The sequence below is a fragment of the Ranitomeya variabilis genome, chromosome 5, assembly GCF_051348905.1.
Source record: "Ranitomeya variabilis isolate aRanVar5 chromosome 5, aRanVar5.hap1, whole genome shotgun sequence".
NCBI lineage: Eukaryota > Metazoa > Chordata > Amphibia > Anura > Dendrobatidae > Ranitomeya > Ranitomeya variabilis.
In genome coordinates, this window is record NC_135236.1 from 485,355,620 (window position 1) to 485,369,479 (window position 13,860).

The 13,860-nt window shown below is 46.5% G+C and overlaps 1 protein-coding gene across 1 annotated transcript in view; it reads left to right on the top strand.

Annotated features, from left to right (window-relative positions):
- Positions 1-13,860, top strand: part of APPL2 (adaptor protein, phosphotyrosine interacting with PH domain and leucine zipper 2) — a 132,394-nt gene that overhangs the window by 45,835 nt on the left and 72,699 nt on the right. Inside the window, exons 3-4 of the mRNA XM_077265534.1 lie at positions 5,584-5,643; positions 7,731-7,802. Coding sequence (XP_077121649.1) covers positions 5,584-5,643; positions 7,731-7,802 — 132 coding nt within the window. The remainder of the gene's footprint in view (positions 1-5,583; positions 5,644-7,730; positions 7,803-13,860) is intronic.

Genomic DNA, 13,860 nt, shown 5'->3' on the forward strand with positions numbered 1-13,860 from the left:
TCTAACCCAGGCCGGGTTCTCCCAGAGGGTGGCCGCTACTACTAGTTCCCGGAAGCCCGCCTCAGCAAGGCCGGCCTGGATTCGGGTTTAGCACAAGTACCCTCAAAAGACAGATATCAGCCTTGTCTGTCCTTTTTTTCAGTGCAGGATCGCTACCAATTTACAGGTGAAGACATTCATACAAGGCGTTGCTCGCATGGTACCGCCTTACAAGGCCCCCCTGGACACTCGGGACCTTAAGCTGGTCCTAGGGGTCCTGCAGGAATCTCCATTCGAGCCTCTTCAGGACATTTCCTTGACATACCTTTCCTGGAAGGTAGTATTTTTAGGGGCCATAACATCCATCAGGCGGGTCTCGGAGCTGGCGGCACTATCCTGCCGAGCTCCATTTTTTGCTTTTTCATCAGGATAAGGTGGTGCTTAGGCTAGCACCCCCTTTCTTGCCCAAGGTTGTTTCCTCGTTTCACATGAACGAGGACATTGTCTTGCCTTCGTTTTGTCTGGCGCCAACGCACCGTGTGGAAAGGGCTCTCCATATTCTAGGTCTAGTGAGAGCTCTCAGGAGATGTGTCTCAGACGGCATCCTTTCGGCAGACAGACACACTGTTCGTCCTTCCCGAGGGTCGCAGGAAGGGACTCGCGGTCTCAAAAGCGACCATAGCCAGGTGGATATGGTTGACTATCCAGGAGTCCTACCGCATCAGAGGCACAGTCGTTTCGGCTGGGATCAGGGTACACTCCACTCGGGCAGTGGGCACTTCCTGGGCTCTTCGGCATCAGGCATCAGCGGAACAGGTTTGCAAGGCGGCGACCTGGTCCAGTCTACACACTTTCTCTAAACACTATAATATCCATACTCTGGCTTCAGCGGATGCAAGTCTGGGTAGGAGGATTCTCCAGGCAGCGGTAGCACATCTATAGCCAATAGGTGCTCAGGGATTATACCATGGAGTCGGTTTCCCACCCAGGGACTGCTTTAGGACGTCCCACAGTCCTGTGTCCCCCAATGAGACGAAGGAGAAATATGGATTTTTGTGTTACTCACCGTAAAATCCTTCTCTCTGAGACGCTCAGTGAGGGACACATCACCCACCCTTATTAGCCAGATGGCTTCTTCTTTATTATTTGGTGTTTTTGTTTCTAGACATGTTGCACCTGTGTTAAAGCTGATTAATTTTTTTGTTGTTCTCCTACTGCTTTTCTGCACCAAACTGGATTAGCCTGCGGCCAGTGTCAGGGTGTATACGGCGGAGGAGGAGCTCACTTTTTTTTATGTTTACTTATTGTCAGCCTCCTGGCGACAGTAGCATACACCCACAGTCCTGTGTCCCCCAATGAGCGTCTCGGAGAAAATGATTTAACGGTGAGTTACACAAAAATCCATATTTTAAACTTGTAAACTAAACTTATAGAGGGGCAGATCAGTAAAATAGAAAACGTTTTAATTTCTTCTTTCACATCATGAGCCTAATAAGCTTTATTTATAATTGTGAAAAAAATTCCTCCTGTAAAGCACTGTGATGAACATATATATTTCATGGAATGAAGTACAGCACATGTGATTGTTTCAGGTTGATAGCATTATGAATGGCTAGAATCCAAAATGTCCCAAACCCATTCGATAGCAAAAAATTAATTCTGCACTCCGAAATTTATGATGATTAGAGATTTTATAAAGTCTTGATGTTTTGTCAACATAGAACTTTGCAAAAAAATCGATTAACACGGGGAGGCAGAATAATCATTGAAGAGAGAAATGTGTTATATATAGTGATGAGCGAATATACTCGTTACTCGAGATTTCCCGAGCAAGCTCGGGGGTCCTCCAAATAATTTTTAGTGCTATGAGATTTTGTTTTCATCGCCTCAGCTGAATGATTTACAGCTACTAGCCAGCTTGATTCCATGTGGGGATACCCTAGGTACCAGGCAACCCCCGCATGTACTTATGCTGGCTAACAGATGTAAATCATTCAGCTGAGGCGATGAAAACTAAATCTCCGAGCACTAAAAAAATACTCGGAGGACACCCGAGCGTGCTTGAGAAATCTTGAGTAACGAGTATACTTGCTCATCACTAGTTATATATAGTATAGCAGCAGCCGCTAGTGAGTTTGATGTACATCATCTTCACCAGTTTTTCTGTACATCTATAAAGAACATATATTCTTAATTTTCTGTACATGTATAAAGAACGTAAATTAAGCCATACAAAAAGGAAATGTGAATGTGTCCATGAAATAAAAAAAACAAAACAGAAAAATACATAAAAAAAAGCTATTATATGACAAAGATGATGGAATATTCAATTGGTCTTAAAGGGAAGGTGCCGCGTTTTATTTTTTGTATTAAAAATGATTGTTTATATAAACAATTATTTTTAATACAAATTTACATTTAACTTTAACATTTTTTTATTATTAATTTTTTTTTTCAGCCACTGGGCGCCGCCATTTTGCTTTACAGGAGTGTAAGTGTAGCTGCACGACACTTACACTCTGCAAATACGGCAGCCCTGGGCATAGACATCTGCAGTCGGCGTCCGACCATATAGTTTACATTGTACTGCTCCCTGCTGTGATCTGGCCACGCCCCCTGAGCCTTCCACACCACAGCAGAGGTAGGAGATCAGCGCCATCTTTCTGGAGCTCACAGTGCATCTGTGAGCTCCAGTTTCCCAGTATAATCGCAGGAGCCCTGTGGTTATAGGAGGAGGAGAAGACCAAGGACGGGAGGGAGAAAGGACTCCGCAGCGGAGCAGTGAAGTAAGTATCAGTGGGGAGGGGGAGAGGCAATATAATCCTATGCTTTGTGAAGCTGACTATGAGCAGTTATCTCCTCCCATGTGTGTTACTGTGCTGAGCCGTGTATCTAATCCTCTCCTGTGTGATACTGACTGAGCTGTGTATCTAATACTCTCCTGTGTGATACTGTCTGCTGAGCAATGCATCTAATCCTCTCCTGTGTGATACTTTGCTGAGCTGTGTATCTAATCCTCTCCTGTGTGATACTTTGCTGAGCCGTGTATCTAATCCTCTCCTGTGTGATACTTTGCTGAGCCGTGTATCTAATCCTCTCCTGTGTGATACTTTGCTGAGACGTGTATCTAATCCTCTCCTGTGTGATACTGTCTGCTGAGCCGTGTATCTAATCCTCTCCTGTGTGATACTGTCTGCTGAGCCGTGTATCTAATCCTCTCCTGTGTGATACTGTCTGCTGAGCCATGCATCTAATCCTATCCTGTGTGATACTGACTGAGCTGTGCATCTAATCCTATCCTGTGTGATACTGACTGAGCCATGCATCTAATCCTATCCTGTGTGATACTGTCTGCTGAGCCATGTATCTAATGCTATCTTGTGTGATACTGTCTGCTGAGCCGTGTATCTAATCCTATCCTGTGTGATACTGTCTGCTGAGCCGTGTATCTACAGAGTCAAAACAAAAGAAAGTCAAAACCGCACCCTTTCATTTATAAATTGAAGGTCTCAGTGGACACAAGGGCGCACGTCCAAAACCAGGGAGCCCATCCCGGCCAGTATCAAGACCACAAAGAACAAAAAGACAGCGCCACAATGGATGGTGAAAAAATAGGAGCTTACATTTATTCTGCCTCCTGTAGCGACGTTTCGGTCAACAGACCTTTATCAAGCACAGTATACAGCGTTCTAACCACCATTATATACACATAACCCCACCCACTAATTAACCTAGCACCAATAGGGTGTCAATACAAAAGTGAAAAAAGCATTATAACCTTAACACACATACAAAAATATTAAAAACAGTCCCATAAAGACATTACAACAAAGGCCCTTCATATACTAGGCAGTTAAATAGCTCTGATCGCTTTTATGAGTAAATCATATCATTTTAGAGCTATTATCCCTTAAAATGTAAACAAAGCGATACCACCAATCAATAGACAGCATTATAGTCCCCATGGCGATAACCACCCCCACAGAAATGTTTTTTTAATGCACAAACCAATCATGGTAATAGCTACGCCCCAGCTCACAGCACACACCAGTGTGAATGTCCTCTTGCAATGACCAGACCCTATCAAACACTGATAGGCAAGATCGATGTAGCTGTGAAACATGAGTTCCTCCATATGCGTAATTGAGTCAATCCTCTGGTGAACACAGCTAGCCAAACTGCGCACGTCCAAGGTAACCCCGGCTTGCGCTTCTCCGGTGAAGGTATTATGCATGTCATCCAAAGTCCTTCTCAGTCAGCGATGTCTAAGTGTCGAAAGGCACCCGCTGCGTATGTCCCAGTCCAGAGGCTCCCTCTGGTCTGCCAAATCTCGCACAGCGAACCCATTTTCTTCACATCTCTTTTTCAGCGGTGCAGCTATAGGACCGAGAATGTGCTCAGGATACACAAATTAAAAATATTATACATATGAAAAATCTTAATTCCCAAAAGGGGGAACATATATGCTGTCATAAATGTGGATCAATTGTCAAAATCGCCTACATATCCATATATAAATATATTACGTGTAATTATGTAATCAATTCATTCCACACATAAATGTGGATGCAACATCAGACCAAACTGGAGGATAACAGAGTAAATAGTGAATGATCAATAGGTCAAAAAGAGTCTCAAGGAGACACAGACTGACCATATCCCCGTCTCCCTTACTGAAATGTGCCCAGCCTTAAGCTGCTTAGCATTCACAATCCGACACGGGCATTCTACAAATTCGGCGTTCCAGTAGGGTCTGCTGCAATATTGCCTTGCGCAGGCGTGTACTCCGGAGGACAGAGAATGAACTTTAATCCAATATTGCGGCCAGCATGCAGCCAGCATGTAAGGAAAGGGTGAATCAAACACCCGAAAACCCCGCCCATATGACCCAAAACTGGTCCCGCCAAATTCAGGTGACAGGTTCCCTTTAATGAGAGGTACCATGTGACCGCTGAACACAGGAACAAGCTGTCAGTGTCAGAGACAATCTGAGAAGCAGAGACCACGCCGGGAGCAGGTGAGTATGTGACAGCCGCTGCTCCCCCTCCCCCGCCGACCCCCTGGCACAATGACTCGAGTATAAGCCGAGAGGGGCACTTTCAGGCTAAATAACATGAGCTGAAAATCTCAACTTATACTTGAGTATATACGGTAATTTATTTTTATCCTCATTTTTAATATACTTACCGTACTTCTTTTGTGATCATAATATAGTGGACCAGAGATATATACTTTTCAAATATGTAGTAGGTTATTTTAGTTTACCTTCGTAGCAATCCTGTCTATGGAATACTACTTGGAACACAGAGGCATTTAGCAGTGATTTCTGACTATACATGCCAACATGTTCTGGTAGTGATATTGCTGGGTCTGGCGACTGTGTTGCAGACTGTTGTGAAAAAGAGGTATTGGGCCTCACTGACATAACTGCTTTGTCTCTCCTTTTGTTAATGAGTAATATTACATTTTCCATAATATTGACATCAGGAGAAATTATTTTACTTTTTTTTTTTTAACATTAACAAATCATGGTATTACATAATAAAATATGCTGTAGAATATAATGATCATTGTATTAACACAAGTCTTTTTTCTGTTTTGAAGAATGAAATGTGTTTGGCTACCCAACAGCTCTCCAGCCAACTCCTTGCATATGAAAATCAGGTACTGTATTCTTATTATTATCGTTTCTCAACCACAGCTGTCAGATCACAAGTTGGTTTTGGCCTTCATGACACATTGGGTTTTTCTCCTTCTTTGATACCTTAGGATGTTGTGACCTGTATAAGGGAAGCATAGTGACTCACTGGTTAGCACTGTTAATTTACAGCACTCAAGTCCTGGGTTCAAAGCCTACCATTCGTTGTGAGGATCCTCTGATGCTGGGAGCAGGCGGTCATGTGACCGCAAGTATCCAATATGCATACCCCTGGGCACATTCCAACTAGACTGTATCCAGCTTTGCTCAATGCACCTGCATTGAGTGAGACTGCGCCCATCTAGTCGGCACGTGAACGCATTTATGCAAATCACATATTTGGGGGTCACATTTTCGCTGCTCTCGGCACCAGCACCAGAAAATCCTTATAACGCACAGTGCACGTGATGTCAAGATTCAGAAGTCAGTAGTCACATGATGACTGCAGACTTATAGCCTAAGGCTGGGCAACCCCTTTAAGGGTACTGTCACACAGTGCAATTTTCATTGCTACGACGGTACGATTCGTGACGTTCTAGCGATATCGTTACGATATCGCAGTGTCTGACACGCAGCAGCGATCAGGGATCCTGCTGAGAATCGTACGTCGTAGCAGATCGTATGGAACTTTCTTTCGTCGCTTGATCACCCGCTGACATCGCTGGATCGTTGTGTGTGACAGCGATCCAGCGATGTGTTCGCTTGTAACCAGGGTAAACATCGGGTAACTAAGCGCAGGGCCGCGCTTAGTAACCCGATGTTTACCCTGGTTACCAGCGTAAACGTAAAAAAAACAAACAGTACATACTCACATTCCGGTGTCTGTTCTCCGGCGTCTCAGCTTCTCTGCACTGTGAGCGCCTGCCGGCCGGAAAGCGAGCACAGCGGTGATGTCTGACGTCACCGCTCTGCTTCCCGGCTATGGTGCTTACACAGTGCAGAGAAGCAGAACGCCGGGGGACAGACACCGGAATGTGAGTATGTACTGTTTGTTTTTTTTACGTTTACGCTGGTAACCAGGGTAAACATCGGGCTACTAAGCGCGGCCCTGCGCTTAGTAACCCGATGTTTACCCTGGTTACCCGGGGACTTCGGCATCGCTCCAGTGCCGTGATTGCAACGTGTGACCGCAGTCTACGACGCTGGAGCGATAATCATACGACGCTGCGACGTCACGGATCGTGCCGTCGTAGCGATCAAAATTGCATTGTGTGACAGTACCCTTAGTCGAGTGTATTCTGGTCCATTACTCTGTTTACATGCAAAAGTCCCATAATATTTTCACATTATTTTTCAGTGTTTTTTATTTAATAGCTCCCTGAATTCCAGGGCGCTTTACATTCAAAAACAGAATTTACCATGTATAACATTCAGTTAACAATAGATAATAAGATACAAATCAAGTACAACTAAACATGCTTAAGTAGGTGACAGATGGGTACAACGGGAAAAAGATCTTTGCCCGCAACGGCTTGTCTCAATATTACCCTTCGATACACACTACTCCCCAGCCTCTCAGCCTCTTGCTTTCTGGGGAAGTATATGCTCCTGATGATTGGCAGTTTGGATCAGTGGCATAATACTACTTCTGTGCCCTCTCCAATGCGGCTACCAATGGCAGTTTTGCCTTTGTAGGCTCAGAGGATATCAGAGGCACTGAAGTAGTGAGGATCCAGCCATCCGGTCAGCTTCAGATCAGCAATTGCAAAGTCTATAGCAAAGAACTCGTGAGTGCTGAGTTTCTTGTCTTGGAGACCAACCACTGCTGATACATTTCAGAGGAGGGTGGTTACCTTAGAATTTCACAATAGAATTAAAAATATCTCTGTTCTTGGTAAAGGAGGGAATTTTTATTAGGATTTAAGTTGCAAAGTTTCTTCATTTTACAAACACTTTGCAATTTTACCAATTTTATCATGTAGCGAGTGCCCCTTTAACATGTACCCACAAGGCAAAGAAACATAGATCAGTATTTATATCAGATATTTTCTTCTTGTTGATTCTTGTGATACCAATCCCATTCCTGGTCTTTGTTTTCTGCACTTCTTTCTAGAATTTTGCCTTGGGGAAAGGAGATGAAGAAGTCATATCAACTCTACAGTGTTTTGCAAATGTAGTAAATGAGGTCAGTGCTACTTTATTGCTTCTGTTTGATAGTCATTTGGTATTAGTTATACAGTATGACTTGAATGTAATCGTTACATTGGTTTACTATGTTTACACTGGAGAATATTCCTACTGCTAAAGCTGCTGCAGCACATCTTATACGTGATAGCCTGCACATCACCACTTCATTCTTGTTCTCGTCAGCAAATAACTTTTTACCACACCTCCTCAAATACCTTTTACCAAGTTTACCTTGTAGGCAGGATTATTTGCCTTGGAACTCTTTGTACCTAGTATTTAAAGCTGTGGGTGATTCCGTACATCACTCAAAAAAATAGAACCTCTTTTAATCGCAGAAATGTAACTCTAGGCCCCTGAGGGCTATGATAGGCTTTTATTGCATGTTATTGTTCATGCTTATGATTTCTAGGACAAGTGCTAATAATTGTTCGCAGCAAAATGTTTCATGACTAGTAGAGGTGAAAATGCTTTTTGCGCCTCAGCTGGAGATAAAAAGCCCAAAAGTATTTTTGTACAGCTTATAGTTAGATGTTTGCTATTTAAGGGAAATCTATGAGTGAAATACATAATTTTGTTTGTATAGCAGCTGGGAGCAAATCTTTTGTTGGATAAGAAAACACAGTTGTTCACAGATAGAAAAATAGAAGATATAAAATATGTCTTGAGAATTAGGGTAAATGTTGACTTCAGGGGCCTGGACTGTCCATTAAGGGGACCTATCACGTTGTACAAGCAGACTGATCTGATAGCAGTATGTTACAGAGCAGGAGGAACTAAGCAGATTGATATATACTGTAGTTTTGTGGCAAAGGATTCAGTCTAATTTTTTATTGAAATCGCTGACATTCTTGGCTGCAAATGATTAAAAAAAGTTATCCACTGCTTGGACAACTTCTCATACCCCTCGCTTGTCCCTGATTACATAATAAAGCTTAAATTCACCTCCCGTGCTGGCACTGTTCCCACCGTTTCAATGATGTTCAGATCAGGGGACTGTGAGGGCTATTGTAAAGCCTTCAGCTTTTATGCCGTTCCTTGTGCGGTATAAGTGATTAGACTACTTTATTCTACAGCGATACCAGATTTGTAATTTCTCCTTTGCCTCATTGGGGAACACAGACCGTGGGTGTATGCTGCTGTCACTAGGAGGCTAACACTAAGTGATTCAAGGAAAGTTAGCAGGGGAGCAGTATAGACCCTCCTGCTGGCTCTCAGCTAACCAGTTCTTGCTTATTGCCCGTAGGAGGCAAGTCTGCTATTCAGACCCAAAACTCTTTCTTATTTTATTTTTACCTTTTACATTTTTTAGTTTATTTTTTCCACGGACAAATGGGGCGACGGATCCTTTCAAGGTTCCGATCTCCCCGAACCATCAACAGGCGAGCACGGAGAGTGGCGCCTCTCCGTATCCTCTCCTGTGACGTGGGATGCCAAGCCTGGGCTGATTCATAGGGGCGATGGGCCCCTTCAAGGGCACCGATCTCCCCGCACCATCAACAGACGAAGCACATGGAGTGTCGCTTCCACGTACCCTCTTCTGCAGCCAGGCCTAATGCCGGACAACTGGCCCTGTCCACCCGGGGGCTTGAACTCCGTGGATGTACAGAGGCCCCTCTCTTTTGCGTCCGAGCAGCCCCCACTGTCCCATCACTGTTAAAGCGGATGGCACAAGGAGGCGGACGGTTCCTCTCCACTTCCCTAACAAAGAGATGATCGATTGAGGTTTATCCCTCTATCCCTGTATCGTCCACGCTGCAATACCTGACCTGCAGTCATCCGCGGCGGCTCCATGCCGGGACGCGCACCGATGGTGAGTGGATCCTGTCAGCGGTGGGCCCCTTGCTTACAGGCAGTCTCGGGCTTCCCTGTGGCCCACCTCCCTGAGGTAACGCTCAGGCCGGCTGCAAAAATTTAGCCCACGGCTTCGGCCGATGTGTAGGCCGCACCCCGCACCACCTCTGCCCGCTTTTCTGATGCTTCTCGCCTGGCACGGAAGTGCTCAGTTTTCTCGGCCCTGCAGAAATTTAGGCCCCGGCTTGGGCCTATTCATGGAAGTCTCGAGACTCCGCCCACATCGTGCCTGTGCCCCCAAATTGACGCTTCTCTCTCTCTGCAAGATTTTATCACCTCTGCAACTCCCGATGGCCATCTTGGTCCATCTGGCTGGCTCACACAGAGGCGACGACTTTGCATTAAAGGGGCACAACGTCTCTGCAAAATGACTGGTCTTAAAGGCACATGACCAGTATTCCTTGGTCTTAAAGGCACATGGTCAGTATTCCCTGGTCTTAAAGCACATAACCAGTATTCCCTGGTCTTAAAGGCACATGACCAGTATTCACTGGTCTTAAAGGCACATGACCAGTATTCCCTGGTCTAAAAGGCACATGACCAGTATTCCCTGGTCTTAAAGGCATATGACCAATCCAAAGTCGGTCACCCTAAATGAGCTCAGGAGCCCTCCGCCGCTGATCCCAGTTTATCCCAGAGTACCTAGTTCCCTCAGTGGACTTCGTCACTGACCGCAATTCATGGTTTCTCTGACCAAGAGATTGAATCCCTTCGTGATCCCTCTGTGGCTCGGAGTGCTCGCAGGACCGATATACATGGTCCCTCTCCTACATGGTAGCCGTCGGCTAGCAGGGGCCGCGAGTATTCTAGAAACGTACAGGCGTGTAGAAACGTACAGGCATCTAGAAAGCGGAAGTTTTCATTTCCTGATCTCTCTCCCCAAGGATTTGCTGAGAACAAGACTCTGAATATAGATCGGATATTGCCTTGGACCTGGACTTGCCAGAGCTTCAGTAAAGGATGGACTCGCCTATGTATATCATCAACCAATCTCTGTACATTGACGAGGACTCCGGTTCTGCTCTAGACTATGCTGTGTCCCTCATAAGGAGGCTAAACTCCCTCGTAGAGCATTTGCCATTCAGTCCGGATAAGCGATTCATTGGACAGAAGCCTCTACGTGGGATACCATGCCTGGTCTGATTTTTAAGGGCGACGGGTCCTTTAAAGGGCACCGATCTCCCCACACCATCAACAGACGAGCACACGGAGTGTCGCCTCCATGTATCCTCTTTTGCATCCAGGCCTAACATCAGACAACCTGTCCTGTCCACCCGGAGACCTGAACTCTGTGGATGTACAGAGGCACCCTTTTTGGCATCCGAGCACCCCCCTCTGCATCACCACTATTTAGCAGATGATGCAAGAAGACGGACGATCCTTCTCCACTTCCCTGTTAAGAGGATGGTGGATCGAGGGTTCCTAATTTTTAACTCTGCACCGTCAAAAGAGAGCGGCGATGGCAAGAGACAATGACCTGCTGGATGCAGCCGCGCATTCTGCCACTTGGCAGATTACCGTATTTTTCGGACTATAAGACGCACCGTACCATAAGACGCACCCCAAATTTGGGGTGAAAATTGCAGAAAAAAAGATTTTTTATTAGATGGGGGTCCGTCTTATTGTCCGAATTTAAGATCTCCTACCTGAGGGCAGGCAGTGGCAGAGCAGGGTCACAGGAGGCATGGTGTCAGCAGACAGAGGTGCGGTGATGCTGTGGTGCGGTGGGCGGTACAGCGTGCACCTGAGCAGGGTCCCTTCCTGCTTAGGTGGGCGACGCCATGGCCTGGTGTCCATGGGGAGGTTGCGGCAGTGCTGTGGCGGCGGCAGATGTGCGGTCACTTCCTCAGGTGGCGGTGGCCAGGGTCCCTTCCACATTTGAGGTGACGCCGCGTCGGTATTGAAGGAGAGCAGCAGAGCTGGGTGAGTCACGGTTTTCCCGGTGGCGGCGGCCATCTTCCTGAGGCCGTGCGTGCGCAGATTCAGTACTCTGCTTCCCAGGGCTTCAGGAAAATGGCCGCGGGAGGCCGCGCGTGCGCAGATGGAGATCACGGCGGCCATTTTCCTGAAGCCGAGATCTCAATCTCCAAACTCGGCTTCAGGAAAATGGCCGCCGCAACAGGGAAAACCGTGACTCACCCAGCTCTGCTGCTCTCCTTCAATACCGGGCCGCGGCATCACCTCAAATGTGGAAGGGACCCTGCTCATGCCATACCGCTCACCGCGCCACATCATCACCGCACCTCTGCCGCCGGCACACTGCCAGTAAGCCTGCATTCCAACTATAAGACGCACCCCCCATTTTCCTCACAATTTTTTTTTGGGGAAAAAGTGCGTCTTATAGTCGGAAAAATACGGTAACTGGGTAGAATCTCCTGTGGTATACCTACCAGTATCCCTGCCCGATGTATCATCAATTAAAAATACCACGGACTGTCAGATAGCAAATCTGGTTCGTTCCGTCTTGCGGCTTCGAGTTCAGCGCTCTACCCTCCCTAGCCGCCGCATGGATTGCTAGAGCAATGGTCTCCTGGCTGGAGACCTTAACTACTTTGATTCACACCATTAACCTTTTCCCGAAGACAGTACAACTGGCCAATCAAATCTTTTGAGCGGGAGACTAACAAAGGATCGTATGTTTCCTACAGACCCAACCAGCAGTGGAAGGGTTGTCCAGGACAGTCTAGATCTAAGGGATCTTGGTTCCAAAAAGGGGAACGAAAAGTAAGACCGATCCTGGACCTCAAACTTCTAACAACTTTTGACAAGGTCCTCCCTTCTTCGGATGGTGTTCCTCCGCTCAGCCATTACTGCAACAGAAAAAAGGTGGAGTTTCTGGCATCCATCGACATTCGGGATGCTTACCCTCACATTCCTGTTTTTCCCCTCTTCAAAAATTCCTTCACTTTTCCATTCGTGAACAGCATTTTCAAGTCACGACCTTGTCCTTCGGCCTTGCTACCGCACCCAGAGTGTTCGCAAGGGTCATAGCGGCTGTCATGTTCCTCTTGCACCCTAGAGGCGTGGTCGTCCTGCCCTGTTTGGTCAACTGTCTAGCCGCTCTTCCAGGACTACGCTGAGTCGTCCATATCACTTGCGATACCCTCTCACCTGGGCTGGCAGCTAAACTTAGACAAGTTCTCCTCATTTCCAGCCCAGCAGATATCTTTTTTGAGGATGATCCTGCACACTTCCAGAAGGATGGTGATTCTCCCTCGAGACAAGGTCATGGCCCTTCAACAGGGAGCTCACGCACTTGATCACTCATCCCCTCATTTCATTATATTTGCTAGGAGGGTTCAGAGGAAAAATCGTGACGACAATGGAAGCAGTTTCCTTCTCTCCGCTCGTTTTCAGCATGTCAAACAGACTTTCAGACGGTAGTCTCCAGAGCTCCTTCTTCATCCAGGGCCTTTCTCCTGGTTCAGTGGTTATTAGTAGCTACCAATGCCAGTCTTCTTCTCCCGATCATTGCTCTGTTCTCGGCAGTACATATCCCAGGAGTAGAACTCTGGGCGGCAAACATATTCAGCCGTCAAGGTTCCGCCTCAAGTGAGTGGCAATTTCACCCGGAAGTCTTCCATCAGATCCGCCTTCACTGGAGCTCTCCTGTTGTAGATCGGATGGTGTCCAGACTGAACACCAATGTACTCGAGTTCGTGGTTCGGCCTCGAGATCCAAGAGCCATCAAACTGCATGCTCTGGTTCTTCCATGGTACCAGTTTCCATAACTCCCCTTCCGCTACTTCCGAAAGTCTTTCGGAAGCAGAAAGGGCCCCAGTGATCCTCGGAGATCCGCACTGACCACGTCAGATTTTTATTTGCGGAGCTAGTATCTTTCCGCCTTATTGCAACAAAGCTGCAACTAGGGACTTTCTCGCAGGGAGTTTTGACACGTAGTTCTTCCCTATCGCATACCGTTAGATCATTGGGACCTTAATGGTCCTGGGAGTATTACAGTAGACTCCTTTTGATCCGGGCAGACTTTACTATCAGGGAAGGTCGCCCTTTTTTCTTTGCGATATCCTCATCCTGACGAGTCTTCGGAGCTAGCTGCTCTGTTCTTTCAGACTTTTTTATTTTATTACCTTCAAGGCAAGGTTGTCCTCAGGCCATCCCCGTCCCTTGTTACCAAGGTGGTATTGTATTACCACTGTTATGAGGGCATCATTCTTCCCTCATCTCTTTCGGCACCAGTCCACAAA